The following is a 27,887-nucleotide window of genomic DNA, read 5'->3' as shown; positions in this document are numbered from 1 at the left end:
TGCTAAATTTGACACACAGGTCAAGGTTAAAAACAATTGCTAAATTTGAGTGGGGGCTGGGAATACAGCTCAGGAGTAGAGCTCTTGTCTAGCATGCCTGAGCCCCTGGGTTTCATCCTCAGCACTATAAGGAACTGCTGGGTTGCCCCTCTCGGGTTCAGAGTGCAGCAGCTTGGCTGGAATGGGTAGTGGGCTTTATAGGAGGGGCCACACAGCAGGGAGGGAGAGTGTTCCAGAGAACAGCCGGGCTGTTGGCCTCCATTTATTTGTGATCACCAGATGGAATGGGACATGCATAGCTAGTTGAGAAATGGGAATTTCCTGCGGTTTTGCAAGCAGGGAAACAAGCAGGAGAGTTTTGCAAGCAGTCATAAATCGGGGGGTCTGGTTTTGGTGTTAGCCTCGGGACCCTCAGCCTGCCCCAAGAATGCCAGGGACCTAACAAGCACCACAAAAAAATAAATAAATAAATAAAATAGCCAAACATAAACAACTCCAGTGAGCTGAAAGCAGATGCAAGTATGAATGGAATGTGTAGATGAAAACCTGAGTAGACCTTACTGAGAAAGAGAAAGTAGTTGCCAAGGGAAAATGCAGGTAGCAGGCAGGGAGTAACCTGGAGCGAGTGAGGAGAATGATTGGGTTATATCCCTGTACTGCCCAGTAAGAAGCTACAACAGCTGAAGTGAAGTACTTGCATTAAAGGTGGAGTGTGGATCACACGCTTTGTTTTCAGGTTCCTATTCCAAGCAAGAACTGCTTTTCCTAACCCCATATACAGCATCCCTATTTACCCAATCATCCAAGTTAGGATACCCTAGAGCATTGCAGTTTACACGTGACTCTTCTTGAATAACTCCTCTCTTGATACAGTGTGAAGCCCAAACTTCGTAGAATGGCATTTACTTTTCAATATTTGGAGATTTTTCCAGTTATCTTTTTTCCTAATTAATTAATTTGGCAGCACTGGGGTTTGAACTCAAGGCCTCACACTTACTGGGCAGGCACTCTACCGCTTGAGCCACTCTGTCAGCCCCATTCTAGTGATCTTTTTATGTTGATTTTTAAGCTTAATTCCATTATGGTCAGAGAACAGGCTTTGAAATGTATTGAAAGTGCTTTATGGCCAGCACATGATCTCATAGTCACTTGTAAAAAGACATGTTCTGCAATTGTGGGGTTCTGCAAATACCAGTTGGGCCAAGTTGTTGCATAGTATGACTTGATCTAATTTTACTTGGGTTTTGTTCTGGCTTTATACATTTGGGAAAAAGTTATATGAGGGCAGCCTTTTTCTTTAAATTTCTATCAATTTTGTTTCATGATTTTTAAATCTATGTTATTAGGAATGTGCCCATTTAGATCTTCCTGAAGGATTAGCTCCTTTGTCATTATAATACCTTTTCATTCCTGTTGACTGCTCTCTGGAAGCCTACTGTGTCTGATATGAAAATAGCCACAACAGTATTTTTATGTGAACCTCATGTACGTGGTTTTCTCTCCCATGCTTTAACCTTTAATCCACAATTTTGTATTTAAAGTGTTGCTTGTGAACAGATATCACTGCTGGTGTTGTTAATCCAGTTTTAACAGTCTCTGCATTTTAGTGAAGTATTTAATTCATGACATTTGGTGTAATTACTCATCTGATTGGGCTTAAATCTAGTGTGTTGCTGTTTGTTTTTATTTGGACCATCTGTTTTTGTTTCTCTTTTCCTGCCTTCTTTTGGGTTAATGTATTATTTTTTAGTATCTCGTTTTATCTCCCTATAGGCTGTACTCTTGTTAGCCATACTTCTTTGTTTTTGTTTATTATGGTTGCTCTAGAACAAGGGCTATAAGCTTTTTCTGTAAAAAGCCAATTAGTAAATATTTTATACCTTGTGGGCCACAAATGGTATTTCAGTTTTTTTCCTAAAGAGTCCATCTGGCACCTTTTCTCTTCAGCCTGATGAGCTTCCTTTAATATGTCTATTGTGAGGGTGTGCTGACCACTCATTCTTCATGTTTGAACATTTCAAAGTAGGGGTTAGATGAAATGTCCTTTTTTCCTTCATTTGATAATGTTTTTGCTGGACATAGAGTTCTAGTTAGGCAGGGTTTTGTTTGTTGCTTTTGTTAATGGCACTGGTGCAGTCTGTGATCAGAAGATTCTGGTTTTTGTGCTCCAAATGGAAGAATCCAAGCGGAGCACGTGGATGGGGAGAGGCAGGATAGCTTTACTGAGAAAAGGGAGTTACCTGTTCTGCCAGGTGAGGAAAGGGAAGAAGAAGAAGGGGGCACGGTGGGCACAAATGGTAGGTGCAGGTGGAGTCCTCAGGCAGAGAGAGCGAGCTTTTCTTCTTCATGTGCCTTTAAAACCTACCCTACCCCATGAGAGGGCAGGGCCAGGAAGTTCCCACCCTATAATGAACGAGTGGGGAGGGGCATGGGAGTTCCCAGCCAGGTGAGGGTGGTCTGGCCCAGCCTGCCTCACTTTTAGCTTCTTAGCTTCCATTGTTTCTGATGGCAAGTCAGCTGACATCCTTATGAACATAATAGTTGGTTTATTTATTTGTTTTTCCTTGACTGCTACAAGATTTTTCCCTTCATGTCTGGTTTTCAGCAGTTTTGACAGTGATTTACCAAATTGACTGGTTATTTCTTCTGCTGCCTCAGCTTTGACTAAAGTTTTTAATTCGCCAATCTTTGAATTCATTGATCCTGTCTTTTTCCATTTGCTATTAAGCCATACGGTGACTTCTTCACGTCAGACCATTTATTTTCCACTTCATGATCTTCCATTTCTCTGTTGGAATCCTTCCTCTCTTCTCGCATTCTGTTCATCTATCTAAATTCTTCTAAAGTCTTCATTCATGGGTCTCTAATGACTTTTTTCCTTAATTATGGTTTATAACTATTTGCTTCCTCACATGTCTTAGAAGTTTTGTTTTCACATAGAATCGTCCCTATAAAAGTAAAATAGCAAATGAACTAAATAATATTTTTGTTTTATTCTTCCCAGAGAGAGAACATGGTTTTTTCCTTCTTCAAGTAGCTAGGATGATCAGATCATTCAACCAGCGCTCACGATGAGCTGAACCGAGGCTGTGACTGAACCGAGGCTTCTCATTTCGACTTACCTCTGTATTCAAATGAGATAATGGAGCTTTGACCTTTAGCCAGTTCCCAGATTCCCGTGTGTTGTATGGATAAGGAGCCATCTTTGATTTCATCAGGAATTCAGCTGGAAGGAAGTTGTATTGAAGGTTCAATTCACTATTCCATTCTTGGAATGCAGCTGCAGCAGGGCCACCTTGGGACCTCAGCATCACACTCCATTGGGAGTTGTCCCTACTTCCCAGCTCTGCTCCTACCACTTCCAACTCAGCCAAGTACCCTTGAGGGACAGCTATCAGCTGGGGAGGCTTATCTTTACACCCAGGGCATCTACATTGTTAATGCAAGTCTGACTTTTCATCTCAGCAAACTGTTCACCTAGCATAGACCTACTTTTCCACTCACCTGTACCAAGACCGGAACTTGGTTCAAGGTTTTTTATTGCTCACCTAATTAAGGACTCATCCTCTTCTGGAATTTAACTCAGTTGGACTTCTTCATATCAATTGCTCTTTGATGACTAAAGAAAAATATGCAGCTTACTTTATTATTTACTTTAGGTATGTTTGTGTTCTGATGAGAGCAGTCATCTTTTGAGTCTTGCATTCCAAGCAAAGTGGAACTCCTTAGTATGCCATTGAGACTCTTTGCCTTCTGCTTTCCTTTTCAGCCTCATCCCTTTTTGTTCCTCCTTCCATATCACACTCCCTGTCTTTCATCCTCATAGTAGTTCTTACTTCTCCATGCTTTTGTACCTTGTTTTTCCTTCTGCCTTGATTGTCCTGCTTCTCTTCCTCTTCATCTTACAACTTCATCTCTTAAAGCTCAGCTCAAATGATACACTTTCTATGCCACAGGTCCTTTTACTACACTTTGTACCTGTTTTTATTCTTGCACTTATACATATTGTATGTTGCTAATACCTTAAAACTTAGGATTTTCTACTTTGCCATACATGCCTTCACCTGAGGATGTTAGTGTGTGTCAAAGTGCTGCTATAGATTCAATTTAAAGTGTTGATCTCTGCCATACAGAAGACAAGAAGGGCACCATGCAGCCCTTGTCCAGAGTAGGGTAACTTCAAAAGTAAGGCTGTGGAAGGTCTCATATTTATATTTTACCATATTTATTTTTTAAAAGAGGTGTATATTTATTAAAATAAATAAATAAATGACCTAAAATTTCAAGAAAAAAGGCCTTTATCATTAGCATTTTGTAACCTGAGCACCAAATTTAATATTGACAAAGTAATAGATTGTGTCAGTCAGCTTTTCATCACTCTGACAAAATACCTGAGATAATTAACTTATAAAGTAGACAGGTTTATTTTGGCTCACAGTTTTGGAGGTTCCAGTCCAAGATTTTTGGTCCCCTTGCTGCTAGGCCTCTGGTAGGGGAGCAATCACAGGAGGCATGTGGCAGAGCAAAACTGCCAGGAAGGAAAAAAAAAAAAACCCAAAGAGAATGAGGACGACCTGGGTGTGGTAGTGCATGCTTGTTGTAATCCTGGCACTCTGGAAACTGATGTGGGAGAATGGTAAGTGCAGGGCCAGCCTGGGCTGAGCAGACCCTGACTCAAACAAATAGACACCAGAAAAAGGAAGTAGCACCCAGGGATGCAAAAAAAAAAAAAAAAGGAAGAGGCCAGGGTCCCACAATCCCTTTCAAAGGCATCCCCCCTCCCTCATGATTTAAGGACCTCCCAGGAGGCTTCATCTCCTAAAGCACCACCTCCCAATAGCACCCTCTGGAGACCAAGCCTTTAATACATGGGTCTCTGGGAGGGGACATTCATGATCCAAACCATAGCATATATGTTGACTAAAAATAATTATTACTGGCCAAATAAACTTTAGACATAGGAAGAGAATATTTCTATAACCGTAAAAACTATATTCTGATATGAGGCTCTCGTGGATAACATGTGGGGTTCTACCTGAGAAATGTCCCATAACCCAGAGGTCAGCCTCTGGAGGGCATGGCAGTACTAGTCTGGGGCCAGTCAAGGAAAGACTGACTTACTGCAAGTATCAGACATGAGAGGTTTAATATGTTAATATTAGTAAACAGTAAGCAGGTGGTTATTGATGGTTAATTATTAGCTTCGTAAGGCTTACACAAACATGGGGGAGCTGGGGAAGTGCTGTCAGAGGTCTGCAAATTTTTATTGTATGCTGGACATTTTGTTTAAAAGAGGAGTAAAGAAATTCTCATACTTTGTCCTATCCAAGTAGGACAAGTTTATTCATACACTCTTCCAACCTTGTTCTTTTTAAGTTTTTAAAAAATTATCATTATTTTTGCAGTATTTTTGTTTGAATTCAGGGCCTTCGCCCAACCTGGCCAGGTTTCTTTTCTTTTTTTATTTCAGTATTGACTTAGACTTAGGTCCTTTTACCAGGCCCCAGTCCTTTTTTGCTATTTTTCAGATAAGGACTCACATTTTTGACCTAAGGTCAGCCTCAAACCATGATCCTCCTACCTCTGCCTTGTGTGTTTTTCAGAAATCTTGATCCAGTGGCTGTAAGTGACATGGGATCCTTGCAGGACATTCCTGTTAGCTTTCTGTACCATGTCCAGGGCTTAGGGTGGGAATTATATCTTTCAATTTACCACTTCTTTTCCTGTGTCTTTTATCCATTCATACACTCCTGTGTTCTGGGACACTATCCACCATTTCCACTTCCTCTGTTGGAGCAGTTACTTGTTTACTCTAGGCTTACTCTCTGCCCTTATGGGTATGTGACTATAGGCAATAAATGAAGTTACCATTTTGCTGAAGATTTCTTCCTCAACAGCAAAGCCCTTTCTTTTGAAATCAGTGGGTGGTGCAAATGGGCCATGTCTCCCGTGTATGTGGGGAATACAACTGAACCCTCAGGACAGCACAGCCAAGACAATCAGAGAGAGTGCCTGTGCTTGAAGTCCAGGTTCCAGCTGCCCATGGTGGGCATCTTCTGCTCTGCCGGCCCTTGCCACAGTTAAGTGATGGGCCCTCGTCCATAGTCAGCAAATGTTTCCCTTTTTGACTGCATTGCTTTAATTGGGTCTGGCCTATGGATGATTCCAGCTAATATGAGGTGAATTTAAAGTGTGATTGACTTCTTTAGCTTTTTCTCATTTCCTTTATTTCTTCTCAGTTGTAATTGTACTTGTACTAGATAAATACTTTTCATAATCCTTCATACAACTCTAAGGTTAAATTCACTTCCTTAACTTGACAGGATTTTTTTCTTGTTCCAGCATTTTCCCTTACTTTAAAAGCAGGCATTCCATAAAGAACACATAGGAAGTTTGGAATAACACATTTTATCATCTCTGAGAATACTTGAGTTTTGTTAGGATGCAGCATTTTAAGGCTTTGATTATGAAATGGGTGATTGCTAAACACTGACCTTTGGGCACAGCACCTTCCAGGTGCTGCAGAAGATGCAGGAAGAAAATATAGGTAATCAGAGAGGGGAGACATGACATTGAAAAGATGAGGTAACAATAAGCTGATAGAAAGTTTTATCAACTTTTAAACTGTGAGTTTTTTGTTGGTTTCACTGGGATGCCCAGACTGGTCTTGAATTCCTGAACTCAGGCAATCCTCCCATCTTAGCCTCCCATGTTCTGGGACCACAGGCTCATGTCACTGTGCCTGCTGTGTTTTAAAGGGATAAAAACTGTTACAAATCCAAGAATTTGTGCATAGGGCCAGTCTAAAAGTCTGTGGTAAGGCCTGAGTGTGAATCTTCTGGCTCACCCTTATAAGTCAACTCTTTCTCATATTCTCTTGGCACTGAGAACACGTGCAGAAAATTTAGTTAGGTAGCTATTTACAGTTTTCCTTGGAATTTTAAAGAAGGAAATCATTTCCTTTATATCAACATACAACCTACTCTGAACATTCAAAACTATTTGAATAAGGCCCAACTCTTAGAAAACCCAGTGTCTGTAAATGGGAGTATAGTAAACCAGTATAACTAGAAGTTATATTTTCTTCTCTACCCTGTACTCTTATCCAGGAGACAGTATAGAAAAATATACTCGAGGTTAACTTGGTTTCTGATTCCCAGCATCTGAAATAGCTTCTCCTGATTATTTTTTTAAATTCCCTAAAGATAACCTAATTTTTAAAAACCATTATAAAATAAAGATAAGGAGGCTAGGATTGTAGCTCAAGTACAAGAGTATTTGTCTGGCAAGTGTGGGGCCAGTATAAATAAATAAATGAATGAATGAATGATATGAGAAAACTCTGTACTAAAGAGTGGGAAATGTTTTCACTAAGTTTATCATTGGTTGTATTATGGATCTCAGTTAAACCCAAAGATCACATATGACTAGAGAGGAAGTACAGGACTTGACTCACCTTTACCCAGAGATCCTGTATGGCCACCAAGAGGACAGAACAGGACTTTGACTCATCTCTGTTCTTTTTGGTAGTACTGGGGTTCGAATTCAGGGCCTTGTACTTCCTAGGCAGGCACCATACCACTTGAGCCATGCCTGTAGTCCCATTGACTCCTCTTTACCCAGAGATCTTGTATGGTTGCCAAAAAGATAGAGCAGGACTTGGCTCACCTTTACTACATGCCATTACTACAGATTTGGAGGGGTTTCCCTGAATAGAAAATCAGAAGCTATAGCTGTTAGCTCATGTGTTGAAAGTCCCAACCCTGATACCTCCCTCTTTCTGTGTCCAACTCTCAAACCATAGCCCCAAGTATACAACCTGTCTGTAGTGGAAGGAGCAAACTATAAAAAGGATGGAACGAATGACATAGGAAACATACTTCATGTTCCTCCAGAGTGCACAGCATAAGGACAGAAGTGAAGGTGATAAGTGAGAGGCAGGTTGCACAGCTGAGAATAGTAGACACCTGCAGAGAAGAAAACAGACTGGAATAAAAGCATTAGTCAGAGGCATCCTTGGGGAAAACTTTCCAGGGCTGGAAAGCACCTGCAGAATAAAGGGCCAAAGAATGTTTCGAAAAAGTCTCTACCTAGATATATTTTGGTAATATTTTTTAAATTTCAAGGATCCTGGGGAAAAAAAAAACTACACATACCAAGGCACAAAAAAATGGGTTGTCAACAAAGGAATAGAAATGATAATGCTTGCAAAATTCTCTTTTGCAGCACTGAATGTTAGAAAGTACAGCTGTGGTTTTAACCTGAAGGTAGTGTTTTCTTAATATTATCTGGGAATAGGTGGCAATTTATTTACTTAGGGTTTTTTGAGACAGGGTCATACCTTGTAGTCCGGGCTGGCTTTTAACTAGCTATCCTTCTGCCCTAGCATCCTGAGTGCTGGGATTATAGGCATGTACCACCACACCAAGCAAATTTGCCTTACGTTACTTCAGTGATATTTCCTAAGAATAGGAGTATTTTCTTACATAAGTACAGTACTGTTATCAAATTCACATAAGAGTTTTATCTAATTCATAGTCTTTATTTCAGTGTTGTCGGCTGCTCAATAATATACTTCCTAGCTAGCCTTTTCTTCCCCACCAGCGTCCAGCCTGAGGTCAGATACTGTGTTCAGCTCCTTATTGCTTTAGTTTCCTTTAGTCTGTAACAGTTGCTCATGTGTTCTCTATCTTTCATGACAAAAAAGTGACATTTTTTGAGGAATGCAGGCCAGTTATATTGTATTCCTCATTATGGATTTGTCAATATTTCCTCATGATTATACTCAGCCATTATGCTAGGTAAATGGGGTGATTCCATTCTCAAATCAGTTCTTCTGAAGGCATGCCATAGACAATGTCACACTGAGATGTCAACTTTGATGTATTGGTAGCAGTGTTCTTCCAATGCCTCCACTTAATTCATTTCTGCCTTTCTATTAAAAATCAGTCAGCAGACTGTGCAAGTATCTTGCTCTTCCCCAGCCTTAACCAATCTAGATTGAGTATCCACTGGTGATCCTGGCCCACACCGGTCTTTTATAATCACAGATCACAGTTCCAAAGTGCTGTTTTTTCCAATTCTATTGCTCTCTCCATGTCCTGCTGTTTTAACAGGGAGGGATTATTGTCACCAAACTCAGACATTCATTGCATCTTTTATGGTAGTGACAGGAAATGAATGATACCTACCATAGAACTTAGGTGGAGGGATTTCATTGAAGGGGTGGTGTGCTGAGCCATGTCCATGGTGAAGGGACTCAGTGAGGAAGCACAGGATCTAGCAACCTTGGGAAGCCATTGCCACCGTTAGGCTTGCAGAGGCAAAGACAGGGAGGAACACAGTGAGGCCTGCAGTCCTAGAAGAGGAAGTACCGCAGGCACTGGGGTAGAGGAAGACAGCACTGGCAGCACAGAGGCAAGGAAGAGAGGGAGCAGGGGATTCATAATGGGTGTTTCAGTCATTGGTGCCATGGCGCTTACTGTCCATCTAGTGACATGTTTCTCAGAAGACCTCCCATTGTTGAGTGTCCTCACATGGCCCTACTCAGTGCTTCCCCTTCTGCTCACACTGCCCGCTGGCAACTGCAAGGCAAGGAAGTCTGGCTGATGGAGCCCTTGGCACCGAGACATTGGGGAGGGAGAGGCAAGTGGCAACATAACCAGCACACTAGCTAGGATCTCATTCATGTGACATGAAAAGACCTCTGATGAGTAAGAACTTAGAAAACAGTAATGCACTCCACATGTAGAAGCGCATAGATCCTGTTTTCAGATGGAACTGTGAATGCTGTAAACATCTTGGTTCTTGCTCCATAAATCTATCATGTCTACCCAATTCTAGTCATCTAATGGAGTTTGGAGAGGGGTAAAGGGTTAAGATGGTTCTAAACTTCAACCAGGAAAGAATGACTAAGTGGTTTTTAAAATTCTTATTTTACTACACAATTTGTAAAACAATCTCATTGCTTACCTCTGTATATTTTTAATATGCATTTGGATTTATTCTTCCCATAAATCATTTAGATAAAATGTGGTTATGAATGTTTTTAATGTACTTACAATTTTTTGCTTTTTAAAAAAATGTTTTTATGTGGTTATAAATGTTTTTAAATTATATATTTTTGTTCATTTCTAACTGATTACAGTATGGTCAGAGAATATGAGCAAATGAGGCTAATTCTTTAAACTGTTGTATTAGCTTGTTCAGTAATGAGGAACTGATTGTTTTTTTGAGAAGAAAGTGCACTCACTAATTATTGGGTACTGAGTTGTATTTTCATCCCCTAAATCAAGCTTGACAATTACATACTTTTTAAATACATACTAATAGTTTGTTTCCTTGATCTAGAAATAATTGAAAGAACAGTATTGAAATTTGCCACTTTAGTGGATAAATTTGTGCATTTTTCTCTGAAGTTGTCAAATTTTGCTTTATCTAAGGCTATTTTACTGAAAGCTACAAGTTTACAATCATTAGTTTCCTGGCAAATGGAACATTCTGTCATCTCTTTATCACTAAAAATACTTTTTTTCTGTCTTAAAGTAGGGCTGCCAGATAAAATATAGGATGTTATATTAAATATGAATTTCTGGAGGAGAGGGGCGGGGGGAGAAATGACTCAAACAGTGTATGCAATGTGAATAAATGAATAATAAAAAATATGAATTTCAACTAAGAAGTGAATAATTTTTTAGTATAGGTATATTTCAGATTTTGCAAAAATTATTCATTGTCTTAAAATCAATTTTAACTGGGAGTCCTATGTTTTGTTTTTTTCTAAATTTGGCAACACTATATAAAACTATTTTAAGCCAGGCACAGTGGCTCATACCTGTAATTCTAGCTACTTGGGAGGTAGAGAACAATTCAAGGTCAGCCAGGGCAAAAAGTTCTAGAGACCCCCATCTTGACAAATGGCTGGGTATAGTGGTACCCTCAGCTATTCAGGGAAGCACCGATGTTAGGATCATATCCAGATTAGCCTGAGCATAAAGCGACAGCCTACTTCAAAACTAACCAACAAAAAGGGGCTGGAGATGTGGCTCAAGTTGTAGACTGCCTGCCTAGCAAATGTGAGGCCCTGAGTGAACCAAGTACTGAAAACAACAACAACAAAAACACTTTTATTTGATACAGGTATAGCTATCCCAGCTTCCTTTTGGTTGTAATTTCCTAGTATATCTTTTTCTATTTTGTAAATTTGAGCCTATTCAAGTCTTTGTTTTAATGATTTGTTTAATAGATAGTGTATAGCTAGAATTTTAGTTAATCTAATCTTACCCATCTTTTTTTTTTATAACCGTAGGGCTTTTGCGTTTATTGGGATCACAGACCTGCTATGCTTCTTTTTTTGTTTGCTTTTATTTTTTGTGGGACTGAAGTTTGAACTCAGGGCTTTTGTTCTTGCAAAGCAGGTGCTCTACTGCTTGAGCCACACCTCCAGTTCATTTTGCTCTGGTTATTTTAGAGATGGGGTCTTGTGAACTGTTTAACTGGGCTGGCCTCCAACCTGATCTCAACCTTCCAAGTAGCTAGGATTACAGGTGCGAGCCACCAGTGCCCGGCTTATGCTTGTTTTTAAAACCATGTTTTCAAATGCTTTTTATCTTTCGAATTTCTTTTATATTTTGGCTGCCTTGCTTGTTTTTTTTTTTTTTTTGCCTGATTTTTAAAATTCTGTCTTCCCCATTACCATTTTAGAAGTTATGATGATAGGATGGCTCAAGTGGTAGAGCACCTCTCTAGCAAGTGTGAGGCCCTGAATTCAAACCCCAGTACCACCAAAAAAAAAAAAAAAAAAGAAGTTACACATATTTAGTGTAAGTAAACTTTAAATAAATTTTAAATAAAAATTGCTCAACTTTTTTTGATAAAGTCACTATTCAGTGTTTTAAATTGCCACACAGTTTAATGTTTATGCTGTTACCATTGGATATTTGAATTCTTCTCAACCCATATGCTAGGTATTCTCATCACTGTTGTTTTATTGGAACGACATTCACACTGATGTACACATTTGCCACTCCCCTTGCTAACAGTAACTTCTGACATCTAGTATCAACTTTTCCCAGGTTGGTTTCCTTTTCCTTTTTTTTTTTTTTCCTTTAAGGTACATATATTAGAGGTTTTATTGATGGTAGACTTAGATTTTTGCATATATGGGCATGTTTCTAACTCTTGAAAGATTCTTTTGTTGACTGTACTAGGTGTATAGCAATCTCTGTCAGCACTTGCTGTCAGCCTAGTTGCCATTCCTTTGAAGATGATTTCTTTCTATTTCTCTCTCTCTCCCCTTCCCTCCCTCCATTTCTCTCTTTTTTTTAGCGACACTGGGGTTTGAACTCAGGGCCTCACACTTGCTAGGCAGGCATTCTAACACTTGAGCCTCTCCCCAGCCCTTTTTTGTATTGGTGTCTTCAAGATAGGGTCCCTCGAACTATTTGCCTAGGCTGGTTTGGAACCCCAATCCTCCTGATCTCTGCCTCCTGAGTAGCTAGGATTATAGGCGTGAGCCACTGGCACCCGGTTTCCCTCTCCTTTTGAAAGGAGTCTCATATACCTCAGGCTGGCCTTGAACTCACCATCTTCCTGCCTTAGTCTCCTGAGTAATTCAGATTACAATCATGAGCCATTATGCCTAGCCTCTCTGTTTTTAAGGTCTTTATGTCTTTGTATTTTGACGTTTTATGACAATATATCTAACTATGACTTTTTTTAAATTTACTTTGCTTTGTGTATCTATTCTAGGTGAATTTTTGTATTTTATTCGTTACACAAAATTCTCAATCATTTCTCATTGAATATTGCCTCTCCTCCATTCTCTTCATGCTGCCTTTTTGGGTTCCAAGTAATTACACATTTTTTTTCTCTTTCAGTTGGAGTACATTGATTGTGCAAAGAGTTTCATTGTGAAAATTCTGTACCTGCATGTAATGTAGCTTGATCAAATCTACTCCCTCTACATCCTTTTTAACATTTTAACTGGTTCATTATTCTCTTTTCATATGTGTATGAAATATTTGATCATTTTAATTTAACATTAAAATGTCTCGTTCTGTCTTCCAAATATCTTGACAGCTCTTTCATGTTTTCTGACTTACCATCTTAATCTACTATGTTGTGATAATTCTCATACTTTCACTCTCTAATTCACACATTCTCCCTTCATTTATTACTAGTGTGCATGTTAATGTATCCAGTGTCCTTTTAAAATATATTTTTATTTTTAATCAACACATCATCATTGTTCATATTTATGGCATACAGTGTGACACTGAAATACAAGTATCTGATGTGTTATGATCACATCAGGGTAATTAGCGTAGCCATCACCTCAGAAGTTCTGTGTTGAGAACATTCAGCTGTTTTCTTCTAGCTGTTTTGAAATATCAGTAAATTGCTATCAACCACAGTTAGCCCACCATGCTGTAGAAAAAGGTTATTTCTCCTGTCCAGCTGTAATCCTAAACCCTTTTACTCTCCTCCCTCCTATACACCCTTCCCAAGCTTTGAAAACCACTATTCTATACTTCTTTGAGATAACTTCTTAGCTTCACAAATAAGTTAGACCATAAAATATTTGTCTTTCTTTCTGTGCCTGCCTTATTTTACCTCATACGATATCGTACAGTTCCATCCAAGTTGCTGCAAATGATTCAATTTCATTCTTTTTTATGGCTGAATAATATCCCACTGGGTATATTTACCGCCTTGTCTTTATCCGTTCATCTGTCACTGGACACTTAGGTTAATTCTGTTTGGGCTGTGGATAGTGCTGCAGTACGCAGCAAGCAGGGTGCAGTTTCTCATTGATTTATTTATTTCAGTTCCTTTGCATATATACCTAGTAGTGGGATTGCTGGATCAAAGGTAGCTCTATTTCTTGGGTTTTTTTTTTGTTTTTGTTTTTGTTTTTGAGGAACCAACCTGTTTTCCATAATGGCTGTGTTCATTTACATTCCACACCAGCAGTACAGAGGTGTTCCCTTTCTCTGCATCTTCTTTAGCATTTTGTTTTCATTGTACTCCCTAACTGGGGCCAGATATCTTGTTATGGCTTTGATTCACATTTCCCTAGTCACTAATGATGTGAATATTTTTCACATACTTGGCTATTTGTGTACCCTCTTAAGAAATGTCTGTTCAGATTATTCACCTAGTTTTTAATCAGCTGAATCTTTTTCTTTTACTTGAATGTGTTCCTTATATGTTCTTGGAATTAATATTCACCTTGTGAGATGAGTAGTTGCAAACATCTCCCACATTTTCTGTAGGTAGTCCCTTGGAACTGTTGGCTGTTTCCTTTGCTATGCAGAAGCTTTGTAAGTGGGTGTAATCCATTCATCAATTTGTGCTTTTGTTGGTCGGTCTGTGTTATGGTGAGAAGGCTGCGAGGCACCTCTAATCAATCATCTTGTTCCTCCCATACCCTCTTTTCCCCTATCCAGTGTATTTTAATTTTAAAATTTATGTTCTTCTTAAATATTCTTTTGTTCTTTGGTTATGTTTTGAGCATTTGTATTTTGTGGCAACTTTTAAACATCCCCCGTTGATCTGAGGTGTTTCAGCAGCTGAACAGATCCCAGATGTTGCTCATCAGCCAGTTGTGCTTCCTTCCTGAGAGACACAGACACTGCTGTTGTGTGACTATGAAATGTCCCCCATAGGCCCTGTGGTGAAGGCTTGGTCCCCAGCTGGTGGCACTGTTTCAGAAGGTTCCAGTGCTGGTGGCACTGGAAACTTTAAGAGGTAGGACCTGCCTGGAGGAAGTAGTCACGGGAGGCATGTGGTTGGGGCTGTGTCTTGCCTGGGCCCTTCTGTAGATTGTGTAGCCCACTGTCAGTTCCTTTCCGTGTCTCACCACTTGTCAACCCAGAAATGCCTCTCACTCTTCCCAAGGAAATCTTAAAAGTACCCCAGACTTCCCTTTCTGCCCTGCCAAATAATTCCCTCCTCCAAAGATAACCTCTGTCCTGAATTCTGCCATTGCAGACCTGGTTTTGCCTCTTTGTAAACATTGTGTAAGTGAATCTTACAGAGGGGTCTGAGAAAGATGGAGCAGGTGCTGGTACCCAGTCACTGGCAAGACACGGTCATTAAAAGTTGGCTTAGTGCTTACCACTCTAGTAAGAGTAAGATGGTGAGATGACCAAGACACCGAACCACATACTCATCCCCACACCCTGGAGCACCCCATCCAGAGCATGGGCTCTTAATCACCTAATCAAAACTTGAATGATAGAATAAGGTTTTTCTAGTGTTGTAGCCTTACTAGAGCCACTCCACAGTCCTCATGTGTGTCGCCCCTTGCTCAAATGATGAGGAAGGCGCTGGAGATCACATTTAGCAGAAGTGTTTCATTTTGTCACTTTGTGTCACACTGTAAGCACAAGGCTATGTGGACATTGTTTGTAGGGGGCTCTTTTAATGTTGATGTACTATATCTCTGTGCAACTAATCTCGTTCTGTCTTTTGTTACTAGTGCTTTTGGTGTCCAGTCTAAGAATGGTTGCCACAGCTGGTCATGAAGACGTACTCCTGTTTTTTCTTTTGGCAGTATTGGAGTTTGAACTCAGGGCTCACACTTGCTAAGCAGGCATTCTACCACTTGAGCCACTGTGCCAGCTCCTGACATTTCCTGTCATGAAGTAGTAAAGGAGAGGCTCAGAATGAGAGCAGCCCTACCGTGTGGGTCTTGGTTAGTTGTGGAGAAGTACAGATAAAAACCTAAATTTCTGCTAACCTAGAATGCAGCCCTGGCGCTTCTCCAGTTTGAACCTTTTGAAAATATTTGACATGTGAACAACAGCTCTCTTTTAAAAGTGAGTAAAAGATCCAAAAAGGACCCATCCCCAGGTGAAAAATTGATCAAGCATATAGCCCTGAATTTTAAAAGAGTTAATGAAATCACCTTTAAAATTATTAGTAATAATACTACCAAAGGAGATAGGAGAAAGGGGTAAGTGATAGTCCTTTTCAGCTGTTACATGGGAAACAGGACTGTCACCCACCAAGACTCACACAGGTGGGAGACAGTACCCAGATACAGGAAAGGGCTCAGGTCCTGAGCAGCCGCCAGGGGTAAAGAGTCACGGGACAAATGCACAAAGGGCTGGGTTCCTTTACACAGGAGTACTAGTTCTGCTCATTAAGCCACCTTTTACTTTCTGCTCTCAGAAACTTGAGCATCGTTATTTCAGCCCCAATAGTGATTTCTGGCTCCTTGATCTATATACCTCGTGTAACATCTTAACTGAGTGTGGCGCCCCTGTTCAGAATTTCCCTCTCTTTGTAGTTGCTTTTCTTCTCTTAGGGGATCTGATTGTCCTAGTCTATCTTTCTTTTTTTCATAATGTTCATCTTTTTAAAGGAGCAAAGGAAATAAAAAGTTACTTTTCTAGAATGTTATTCCAAGCAAAGAAAAAAGATTATGATTATTAGTTTTTGAAAATGTACTCTGTGCTTTCTAATATCCAAGTCTTAATTAATACTGGAGCCAGAGAGGCACCAATTGGTTCCTTCATGAACGTGAAGGAATGTCTTTATCAAATAGTGATCTCAGAAACTTTTCTCAGTCTATCAGCTGTACAAATGGGGACCACTGTTGGGCATTATGGGACATAACTGTAATGCCAGCACACAGGAGGCTGAGTCAGGAGGATCCCAAGTTTGAGGCCAGCCTGGGCTTCATAGCAAGACCCTGTCTCAAAAATAAATAAATAAATAAAAAGAGGGGGGAACCTCTATTGTCATTGATTTATATTGATTTATTTCTTTTTCCATCTAGAAGATGAAGTAGATTTCATATTTCATATTTTCTCCATCCATGATATAAAATGTGATAAAGACATCTCTCTTTATGAAATCCAGTGAAGGGCCTGGGAGTGCAGCTCAGTGCTAGAATACTTCCCTAGCATGCATGAAGGGCTGGCTTCCATCCCCAGCACTGCAAAACAAAACAAAAAAGGCCCAATGAATAAGATGGAGGGATATGTAATTAGCTGTAATTCAGTGTGATAATTGCCCTAAAAGTAGAACGTTTAGAATGCCACATGCGCACAGATGGCACTGCTGGATTTTCATGTTTCAAGGGTAAATCAGAGAGAAGGAACTACTGCCAGCCACCCTTGTGTAGACTAACTGTCTTTCAGATTCTGTTCAGTGCCTCTGAAACCTTGGTTGTGTTCTGGTTTGACTTTTTGTTGCTGTGACAAAATATCAGAGAAAATGAGAGGAAAGGTTTCTTTTGGCTCACAGTTTCAGTGTGTAGTAGGCTGGGTCCGTGCTTCTGAGCCTGTGGTAAGGCAGTTCTTGCTGGAAGGTCATGGTGACAGAGCTGTTCAACTCTGGCCAGGAAGCCAAAGGAACAGAATATTTTCACTGCCAGGCTCTTCCCATTCCCCCTCTTGTTCCATCTAGGCCCTCTGCCTGTGGAATGGTACTGAGCCCTGACCCCCTTAGTTAATCCTCTCTGAAACCCCTCACAGACACACAGAAGTGTGCTTTACTAATCTCCTGGGCATCTCTCATTCCAGTCAAGATTGACCATCACGGGCTTGAGACATGGATTCTGTGGTAGAGTGCCTGGTTAGCAAGCATGAGGCTCTGAGTTCAAACCCCAGTACTGCCAAAAAAAAAAAAAAAAAAAGATTGACCACCACATGTATCATTTCCTTTGAATAGAAATTACTTTCCATTCCTATCTAATAAGTGTCCTATGGCCAAATGACATTTCTTTTTTAAAAAAAATTTAAATTACATTGATTTGTGTTTTTTTTTTTTTTTTTTTAGTGTTACTGGGGCTTGAACTCAGGTCCTCATGCTTGCTACAAAGGCACTCTACCACTTGAGCAACTCCACCAGGTCTTTTTTCCAATGGGTTTTTTCGAGATAAGTTATCATAAACTATTTCCGGGGCTGGCTTTGAACCACTGTCTTCCCGATCTCTGCCTCCTGAGTAGCTGGGATTACAGGCATGAGCCACTGGCACTGGGCTCTTACTATGATTTAGATTTGCATTACTCTTGATTACTGACAGTGAGCATTTTTTCATGTACATTCTGGCCATTTGTTGTCTTGTTTTGAGAAATGTCTGTTTAAGTCTACTGCCCAGGAAATGAAAGTCTTAATGCTGTTTCTTACATTCACGCAGCTTTCTGTGATTGGAAGGATTTTTTGTTTTACACTTGCTCCACATCCCCAATTTAATCCACATTCTGTCCATCTTCACTTAATAGTCTTTATACTGAATCATTTCTTTTTATTAAAGATATTTTTGGGCTGGAATGTCATGCTTCTGAGCTGATTATTTTTCTTCTTGATTTAAGAAGTAGTAATATTTATCCCATTGTTTCTAGACAGGACAAGACTGTTGAACTTTCCAAGAACCCAGCCTGTGATTTGCAAAGTTGCCAAAATATTCAAAGTCAAATGAGAATGTGTAAACATGCATGTTTTCAGCTGTTCTACAGGATTTGTGTTTTAGGGATAATGAGTCTCTACTGGGCCACAAAAGCCCAGAGGGATTAAGGAAGAAATTTCAAAAGCTAGATTTCTTCCTGTGTTATCTTCCCTGGCTGGAGTTAACTGTTTTCTCTGCACGTGAAACTATCAAGTCGTAATTCCTCAAGGGGGATTGCTCACTGCATTATTAACAATAATGAATTATATTACTAAATACATAATAACAGGCAAGCATGGATTAATGATGAAAGTCTGTCAGGAACTAAGAATTATAATTAATCCAGTTCTATGCAGAATTACAGTTAATCCAGTTCTCTGTACTTGAGTATAATTGAAAGGAAAGAAGCCAGAATTGTATTTGAGTTTATAGTGAGTTTATAGAAAGAAGAGGGGAGAATAAATTAGATTTGAGTTTATAGTGAATTTTGAACTCAAACCTTTGATTGTCAGACTAACCTTTTAATCTTTGGAGTTTACAAACATACACGGGCTGGTAGAGTGTTTACCTAGAATGCACAAGGTCCTGGGCTCAATCCCTAGCACTACAAACAAATATATATTTATTATGAAGAATACTGAGCACAAGCAACACCTTAAAGTCTACAGTGTCAAATATAGTGCTTAGTACCTAGTGTGGGCATGAATATATATTACTGGAGGTTGATTACAGTAGTCTTATTTTGAAGGGATTGTTTTTAGTTAAACCAGAGATTGGCAAATCACAGCCTACAAGCTAAATCTGGCCTGCCACCTATTTTTGTAAATACTTTTTTTTTTTTTACAGTCCTTCCCTTAAATTCTTCTCTTGCATCTTACTAAAAACACAAAGAAGAAAGCAGTCAGTCCTTGAGCACTTTGCTCAGAAGCTTCTTTAGGTGGACTGTCTAGGCACATTTCTGCTTTCTACTTATCTACATAGATTGGGTCACTAAACTTTGGGGAGCCACATGACAAAGATCTTCCAATCAGATGTCCCTCACATTCCTTAAAACGTTCGTAGACAGCCTCTTTAAAGTCCAGCACATGCAACTCAGTGGATAACTTAGTCTTCTCCCACTATTCTAAAGTTCTAGCTCCCACCAACTGCTCCATTCTAAGACTGCTCCGCATTTTAGGTATCTGTTTAACATAATTCCATTCCTGGATTGGTTGATTGTCTGCTGAGGTATACCAAGTCCCTCTAAGACGTATTAGCAGTTAAGGCAACAAACCTGTATTACCTCACAGTTTTTGTGGATCAGGAGTACACGTGTAGCTTAGCTCTCTGCCCCAACTCAGGGTCTTTCATAGAGTTGCAGTTGCTCTGTCATGCAGGGCTGTAGTCACCTCAAGGCCCAACTGGGAGAGGATCTACTTGTAGCTCACTTGTGTGGCTGTTAGCTGGAGCTGTTACACCTTTGCAGTTCACAACATGCAGCTGACTTCCCTTAGAGCAAGCCAACAAGAAGGGGTGCTCCACACAGAAGATGAGACGTCTGTAGCCCAATGTCAGAAGTAGCATCCTGTCACTTTTGCCATGCTCTGGCTGTTAGAAGCAAGTCTCAAGGTAAAGACTTTGCACTGTTGCCAGTGCCAGAGGCAGGGACCGTTGGGCCACCTACCAAACATAGCCAGGCAGGGTCTTGGGATGTGGCCACTTCGGAGAAGTAAAGACACTTAGAATCTGGTAAAAAATAAAAATTAAAAGCCAACCTAGTGGCTTGAGCCTGGCATGGGGTGAAGTGCCTGCCTACCCTACAAACAGTAGGAAATCAGCACTTGCTTGGTGAACAGCTCTCAGGGCCTACCTGAGCAAGCTGGACAGTCTCTGGGCTGTGGTGTCAGGTGGGGCAAACAGGGTTCCTAGGCATGGATTTCTCTGGAAGCAGTTAGCCATCCCCCAGGGCCTGAGACATTTGTGGTGAGGGGAAAAGGATGGTAGCCTCTGAGAGGTTAGCCAGCTGCAGCTCCTCTGGGAAATTGCTTATCCATAAGTCTGTGCCTCTGTTTAATTTAGCCTCCTTACACCATGCTCTTCTACCAGGCCCTGAAGGTAGGTGAGGCTTTAGAAACGGCAGAAGAGCATGACTGCTCATTCCCTGGTCTCACAAGGCACACAGCCTGGCACACAAGTAGATCAGCAATCTTTTAATCAGCAAAAGGGAGGAATGGCAGGATTAGAGGCTTAGCATTCACTGTTTAAAGGGTTTCTCTGTTCTCTGAGGGGCCACCCAGGGCTCTTTTCCCAGGAAATACCCTTAAGGTTCTTGTACAATCAACCAAATTCAGTGGTTGACAGATTTTTTTTCTAATGGAATGCTTCTCTACCCTTTATTAACATTAATAGTTTGTAAGCATTTTTTACTATTGTGAATAGTAAATGTGTGTCTGCGTTTTAGCAGTAATTTTTTTTTGAGAGACAGAGTCTCACTGTGTAACTCAGACTGGCCTTGAACTGGCAATGCTCCTGCCTCGTCCTCCTGAGTGCTGGGATTACAGGGGTGAACCACCATGCCCAGCAAGCAGTAAATTTTTAACTCTAAACCACTGACTTAATTTGCACATTGAGTTTTGTTACTGAAGTATGCATACATATAATCACACCAGGAGTAGCTCAATAAATGATCTCAAAATGAGCACACCTTCATAACCACTACCCGCATCAAGACTGTATGTGCTGTGATTTGCCCACATCATTGAGAGGGTAACAGTAGTTCATGTTTTTAGTTCTGTAAAGTATGTCATCATATGCATTGAGCATATTTATTGATTTGTCCACTCTAATGGCATTGCCTGCAATGCCGCCTTTGTCGTAAATGAAGTATCTGTAAATAGCACCCGTTTCTCTTCCTTCCATTTTTCTGATATGCCCATCCTGTGCCAAGCCTTACTCTCCTAATTAGTTTTGCTTACGTATTTAACTATAGCATATAGTCTGGTTGCAGCTCTATAAATAACTCTAGATGTCTGGTAGAGTAAGTCCCCCCACCATGTTTTTCTTGTCAAGATTTCCTTGTCTGTTTGTCCTAAACATTTCCACATAACTGTTAAAATCAGCTTGAAATTCCCCTTCTCCCCTCCAAAACCAAGTGTGCTAGAATTGTCAGTGGGATAATTTAAGTCGAGTGGACAGCATTGCACTGAGCCTTCTTGTCTCTGAAAAGGGTGTGCCTCTTTATTTGTCTGGGTGTTTATCACAGTAGTGTTTGAGTTTTCTGCATAAAGGTCTCACGCATCTTTTACTCTGTCTCTTCTTGGACAGCTGCGGGTTATGTTACTGTAAATAGCATTGGTTATTTAACTTGTTTTCTAAACTTTGCTTGTATTGCAAACATGGTTTTTAAGTAACGAAAAAGTTTCATTTCTTTTTCTTTTTTGATGGGCCTGGGGTGGTTTGAACTCAGGGATTTGAGCTTGCAAAGCAGGTGCTCTACTACCAGGCCATTTTGCTCTGTTTATTTTGGAGATGGGATCCTGACAACTATTTGCCCAGATTGGCCTCAAACTTCAATCCTCCCAATCTCAGCCTCCCAAATAGCTAGCATTATAGGTGTGAGCCACTAGTACCTGGCTTGAAAAAGTTTTGTATAATATTTGATGAAGTTAAAGCAGATGCTACTTTAAGAATCATTTAATACTCACATCATCATAGGAACATGGAGTAAACTGAGGAAAGTAAAGTTGTAACCGTGGAGACTCAGGAGGCAGCCAGAAGGTGTTTGTCCCTAAGCCGTGTGAATCTCGTGATGGCCACCTGACAATGTTGCCTGGGACTTGCTTTCTCTCAGCTAATACTGCTGGGACTAGGCATGTCTGGGTGCTTTTGTTTTTTTCTTCCCCAGCTGATATGAGCCCTGCCCTGGCCAGCCCACCCAGAGCACTCAGGCAGTCACGCAGCAGGGGAGCAGGATGAATGGTGATTTCACTCAGTCCTGCCCTGCTGGCTTCTCTTCCATTCCAAACTCACATAATACAGCAGTAACCCAGTCACTCCCAGGTGCTATTATAGGGGCCCTGAACTGAAGCTGATGGTACCTGTCTTCCTCAGCTAACTTTTGCTTTACTTTTTTCCAGGTCTACAAAGGAGAATTTCAGCTACCTGATTTTCTTAAAGAAAATCCCCAGGTACTGTATACTGTGTCTGTTTCTTCCTCTTGCTGTCTAAGAGGTGGGCTCCTAACATAAAAGCAGTCTTTTAAAGAGAAATTAAAAAGACAAAAATAAAGAAAATTAGAAAAAAGATAACAATATGTGTTGGTGGTGGAAAGATTGTGTCTAGTATGCTGATTTAATAATTCAACAGTCTTAATTTCAGAGAGTTCAATGTCTTCCAAAACTACAGAAGTTGTTTATTGATAACAGAATTTAATTGTTTGATGTCACACACAAGCCACACAATACTTCACATCAAGGGTGTGTCTTGATGAATCTGCCCAGCCTCCTGATGATCTAATTTGTAATAAAAATGTCCACCCACTCTCTTTGTTCTTACTACATTCACATCCATTGTCTCTTAAGTTTTCTTACTTGCAAACTAGAAGACTTATGAATATGTTTTGTACATAGCCGTTGGCCCTCAGAGAGACTGGTGAGAGTTTGAAGCTTGTAACTTGTACTCTTTTAAAAATTAATTCATTCCAATCCAGAATTGTACCTGTAAAGTCACACTCACATGCATTCTATTTGTTTCCTGAGCTGGAGAAAAGCAGAGAGTATTATGGCTGATGTCTAGAGCAGCCTCTGACCATCTCGGGTCATCCTGTGGAGAGGTCCACACTTCCCTTCCCACACAGTGAACGTGTGCATTGTCTCTAGGCTAACAAGACTCAGTACTAGACTCAGTCTAGAAAGGTTCCAGATATGGAACTGGTGAGGGAGGCACCACCTCCCAGGCTTGTGTGAAGTTGTGTTGATTGTGAAGGAACTGAATGGGCTGCGTGTCTCACACCAGAGACGGGCTTTGTCTGAGCTACCCATTGTGATAGCAGCCATCAGGGACTGAGACACATTGCTAGAGAATTTCAGAGAACTTTCAAGGCATATTCTTATTAGCCCAAGCTTAGTGTTCATGCATTCATTTCATTCATTCAGCACATGTTTACTGAGTATCTGTTAGAGTAAGAAATTAAAGTCCTCAGGAGTTAGAAAAGAAAGTCTTCTCAAGGAACTCCTGCAATCTTCAAGACTGATCAACTTCTGCAGACAGAGGGGTGCAGGGCCCCGTACACAGGCTGGTTATGGTCATGTCCTAAGAACCTGGGTGGAATCCCTCATGGGACTATGTAAATGGAGGCAGGCTTGAAGGAATGGTTCTCATAATAAGTCTGAAGAAGTCAAAAAAGGGAATTTGAAGGCTAGGCACGTTTGCCCACAGATACTCAGGAGACAGAAATTGGGAGGATAAACAGTTCAAGACCACCCCTGGCAAAACGTTGAGACCCAACTCAACAAAAATGCTGGATGTGGTGGAGCAAGTCTTTAATCCCAGTAATCCAGGACCAGTTTGGCAAAAAGAAACGGGAGACTCTATCTGAAAAATAACTAAAGCAAAAAGGAGCATGGCTCAAGCAGTAGAGCACCTGCCTCACAAGTGAGAGTTCCTGAATTCAAACCCCAGTACCACCCAAAAGAGGAAAAAAAAGGAATTTGAGAGTAAAATTCAAGGGACACCCATGCTCTACAGCATACACAAGTCATTTCCAGGTAGATTACAGACCTAACTGTGAAAGAAGGAACAATGAAATTGTTGTAAGATATACAGGAGAGTATTTTCATGACCTGAAGAGGAAAAGATTTAAGTCATAAAAGTGCTAATTGTTAATTTAAAGATGGACAAGTTGCCACATTAGAATTGAGACTAGTTATTTATTAAATATAAATAAGAGTATTTACTTATTAAAAACCATCTAGGGAGTGGCTCAAGTGGTGGAGCACCTGCCTAGCAAGCATGAAACCCTCAGTTCAAGCCTCAGTACCACTGAGAAAAAGGAGAAAATATTTAAAACAAAGGACTCATTTGTAGAATGTAGACAATTCCTACAAATCAATAAGAAAAAGACATTTTTCAAGGACAAGAGCCTGGGAGACACCTTAGAACCCCATTGTGGGGTCAGCTTTGGTTAATGCAGCATGTTCTAGAGGTCTGGGGAGGATTGTGGTTTACCTGAGAGACGGAAACCCACAGCACTGTTGTGGATTTGATACCTAGCTAGAAAGGCTGGCAGAACTCAGGGAAGCACCCCACCTGCAATTTCAGTTTTACTGTAAAGGATACATATCAGAGCTGGCAGATGAAGAGACACAAGGCCTGCCCCCAGGATGGGCATTCTGCCTTCCCAGCACATGGAGTGCTCACAGCCAGGAAGCTCCCTTGATTCAGCACCAGAGTTCCCCTGGAGCTTGGTTATCCTGAGTGTCCTCATCTCTTAGCATGTGCTCAGGTGTGACCAACGGGCTCCTGGAGCTCGGGAAATTCTGAGGGCCTGTGTCCTTCCTGGAGCTCGGGGAAAGGCCGATCCTTATTACCCAGCAGTTGTAGACCAGGCTTTTTGCAAGTCTGAGCAGAGGGCATGCATGCCTGACGCTGCTGGCGCCTCACAGACTTCTCAACACCCTGCCTGTGCTTCCTTCAACAGACCGAGCAAGTGCAGTAGCACAGCCTGGAGTGGCCTTCTCTCCCCAGGTGAGCTTGATGGAGGTCGCGGGGTTGGGGTTTCCCACTTGGGCTGTCAGAGGAGGCAGTGTGGCCTGAGGAGAGGGCACCTTTCTGGGGTGGCTGACACTCGCTGTGTGGCATTGAGCCAATTACTTGACTCTGGGTCTTAATCTCTTCATCTGGACGATGAAGAGGATATTAATGAGCAATTAGTGCCAATTTAACCATTTAACCATAACAGTGTCTTCAAAGCCTGGCAGAATGAGCACAGACATAGTTTTCATTCTGAAGAGGGGTTGAAAATGGTAACAGATGTCAGCTGAAGGGACCTGGCAGCACTGAAACCCAATCACCTGTTTGCTCATGAGGAGACAGAGCAGGTCATTTGTGCAGGCTGTGCCTCAGAGCGAGCAGAACCTGGAGCTGAAGAGCACTGTCTCCTGGCTTCCAGCCATGGCTTCTGCTGTTTTCTCTGGGTTGTATTTGCATAGGTTTTTGCATGCATGTGGGTGCATGTGCACACACAAACGCATATACACAAATTTTTTTTTTGTTTGTTGATTTTTCAGGTCGGGCCTGGCTCATTCTAATGTATTATGGTGTGTTATGTTTGTAAACTGCATTGTTACTGTGTGGCTGAGGGCTCCAGGGGAGCTAGGCCAGCTGTGCCTTCCCAGACCCCTTTATAGCCAAGTACTGCCCATCATCAGCTGCATCCAGGAACACCAGCTTGCTCGGTGGTGGCAAAGCTGGTTTCTAAACCAGACCTCCTAACAGCTGCTCAGAGCTCACACTCTCCTGTACTTTGTTAAAGTTCTGTTTTGCTCTGAACAATGTGGCAGTGCTTTAGATAGTTTGGAACTTTGAAGCTTTTCTAAAAATCTGAAGGGCTGGAGGTGTGGCTGAAGTGTCAGAGCAAGGCACACAAGCATAAGGCCCTGAGTTCAAACCTCAGTGCCACCAAAAACCCTCTGATACTGATATTCATAGTTTTGCTTGCTGATTTCTATTTTATGTAATTAGTAACCATGTACTAAGCATGCACTCCATGCCAGTATTTTACATATATAAGTTATACTGACAAAATGATGGGAAATCTCATTCAGTTCTCACAGCCACATGGAAGAGAGGGTGCTCCGTGTTGTACTACATGAGAGTACTGAAGCTGGGTAATCTGGGAGGTTTTTGTGACTTGCTGTCACTTGGACACTGCTATTTCGTAATCATGGGATATGAAATGTGAGCTGATATTACAGTGGCCTTTTTACTAAGAAGCTTATGCTCTGTCGACATCAGTCGACAGACATGGGGTCATTTTATTCATCCAAAGCCTTTCAGAACATACAGGTAATGCTCTTCCCACACCAGCACAAACACGGACTCATTTACTGTCCAGCTGTTTGATGAGACAGATGGCAGTATTCGCTGACCCCAGGCTCCCACAGTGGACTCTCACCCTGGCTTGCTGTTGAGGCCTGTGGTGCCCACCTGCAGTGAGAAGGAGCTGGGGACTTCCCTCTTGTCTTGTGCACGCCTCTGACATTGAGGAACAGTGACCGTGTTCTCTGAAGCTGCTTTAAAAGAACCATAGTGTGCACGTTCTCATGTGAAGACGAGTCAGCATGCGGCCTGGGGCAGCTCCAGCTGCAGGTGATGGCGGCCCTTGCTGTGACTGTCACTGCTTGTTTTGCACTAGGAGTTACTTGGCTGAGGTAGGGTGTGCTTCTCGCCGCTGCCACAGAGACCAGGCCACTGTGTCTTCTCTGTCCTCTACCCTTGAACTGCAGGGAGGAGCAGGGCATGATGCAGGCAGGGCAGACTGTGACCCCCTGAACCACTTTCTGTTTGTCTAGGAGAAACTGCTGCCTTTTGAATGGAAGGGAACTTCCTAGCGTGGCCCTCAACCCCTCCTAAGAGCAGTGGGATGTGTGCATGGCTCCTGTTCTTCACCAACCTCCTCTCACTGAGGGGTGGAGGTGTCACACACCTGATTCCTGAGCAAGGCACTCTTACCAGTGACACCACAGCCCCATGGAGAAGAGCCCAGGGGGCTTGTGCTTCTGCTACAACTGCTCTTGTACCCCCTCTTCCTCCAGATTCCAGACTTTGTGTTCAAGGGGCGGCTTAAAAATGGCATTCCGTGAGCAAAACTGGGCATTTCATTTTGGACTAGGTTGTCTACGTGTTCCAGTGTTTCATAGAGCACTCATGCCGTTTAAATGTACTGATGTGGATAATACTGAATATCTTAATTATTTAAATAATTCATTGTATTGTTTCTGAGAGGTTGGGAAATTACCGTATACATTTACAACTTAATAACTTTTGTATTTTATTTTTCAAAATAAAAGCTTTAAATGGGAAGCACTCTAGTAGTTACGTGTTTTCATTAACAGCATTTCAGGGACACAAAAGCCCTCATCAGATAGCAATCAGTTAAACCAGAGTCCCTTCCATTGGCTGCCTTGTAGATGTAACTGGGCACTGTCATTTCTTAGTAGGTTTTTCTGTAATTTATTTCAGAGGGACACACTGTATTTAAGGACAGAATAGTTATTGTTTCCAGCTGTTTTCTAGAAGCCACTACTATGGAACACAATGAAGAGGTGAACTCATCCCATTGAGTTCCATGTGTGGGGTATCTGACCTGTGATCCAGGCCCCCAAAACCTGTCACATCCATGTCACTAACTGCAATCTTTTCTCCCCTGTCATGCAGCCAGAAACCTCAGGGTCATACTTGGCTTCCCCCTTTTCCTCCCTCTTCACATCCATGTGCAAGATCTTTG

General features: G+C 41.3%; 1 protein-coding gene across 3 annotated transcripts in view; it reads left to right on the top strand.

The window, feature by feature from the left end:
* Tpst1 (tyrosylprotein sulfotransferase 1) overlaps nucleotides 1-27,463 on the top strand; it is a 153,805-nt gene extending 126,342 nt beyond the window's left edge. For 2 of the 3 annotated variants that reach the window (XM_074075779.1, XM_020167395.2), the window contains 3 exons: nucleotides 22,519-22,569; nucleotides 25,080-25,126; nucleotides 26,953-27,463. In XM_074075779.1, the coding sequence (XP_073931880.1) occupies nucleotides 22,519-22,569; nucleotides 25,080-25,097 (69 nt within the window). In that variant the 3' untranslated portion in view covers nucleotides 25,098-25,126; nucleotides 26,953-27,463. The other variant, XM_074075780.1, reaches the window with a different exon arrangement.
* The last annotated feature ends 424 nt before the right edge of the window (nucleotides 27,464-27,887 follow it).

This window comes from Castor canadensis, chromosome 6 (genome assembly GCF_047511655.1).
Source record: "Castor canadensis chromosome 6, mCasCan1.hap1v2, whole genome shotgun sequence".
In the NCBI taxonomy this organism is placed as follows: Eukaryota; Metazoa; Chordata; class Mammalia; order Rodentia; family Castoridae; genus Castor; species Castor canadensis.
The sequence above is the reverse complement of the archived record's forward strand: the minus strand, read 5'-3'. Positions and strand labels throughout refer to the sequence as shown.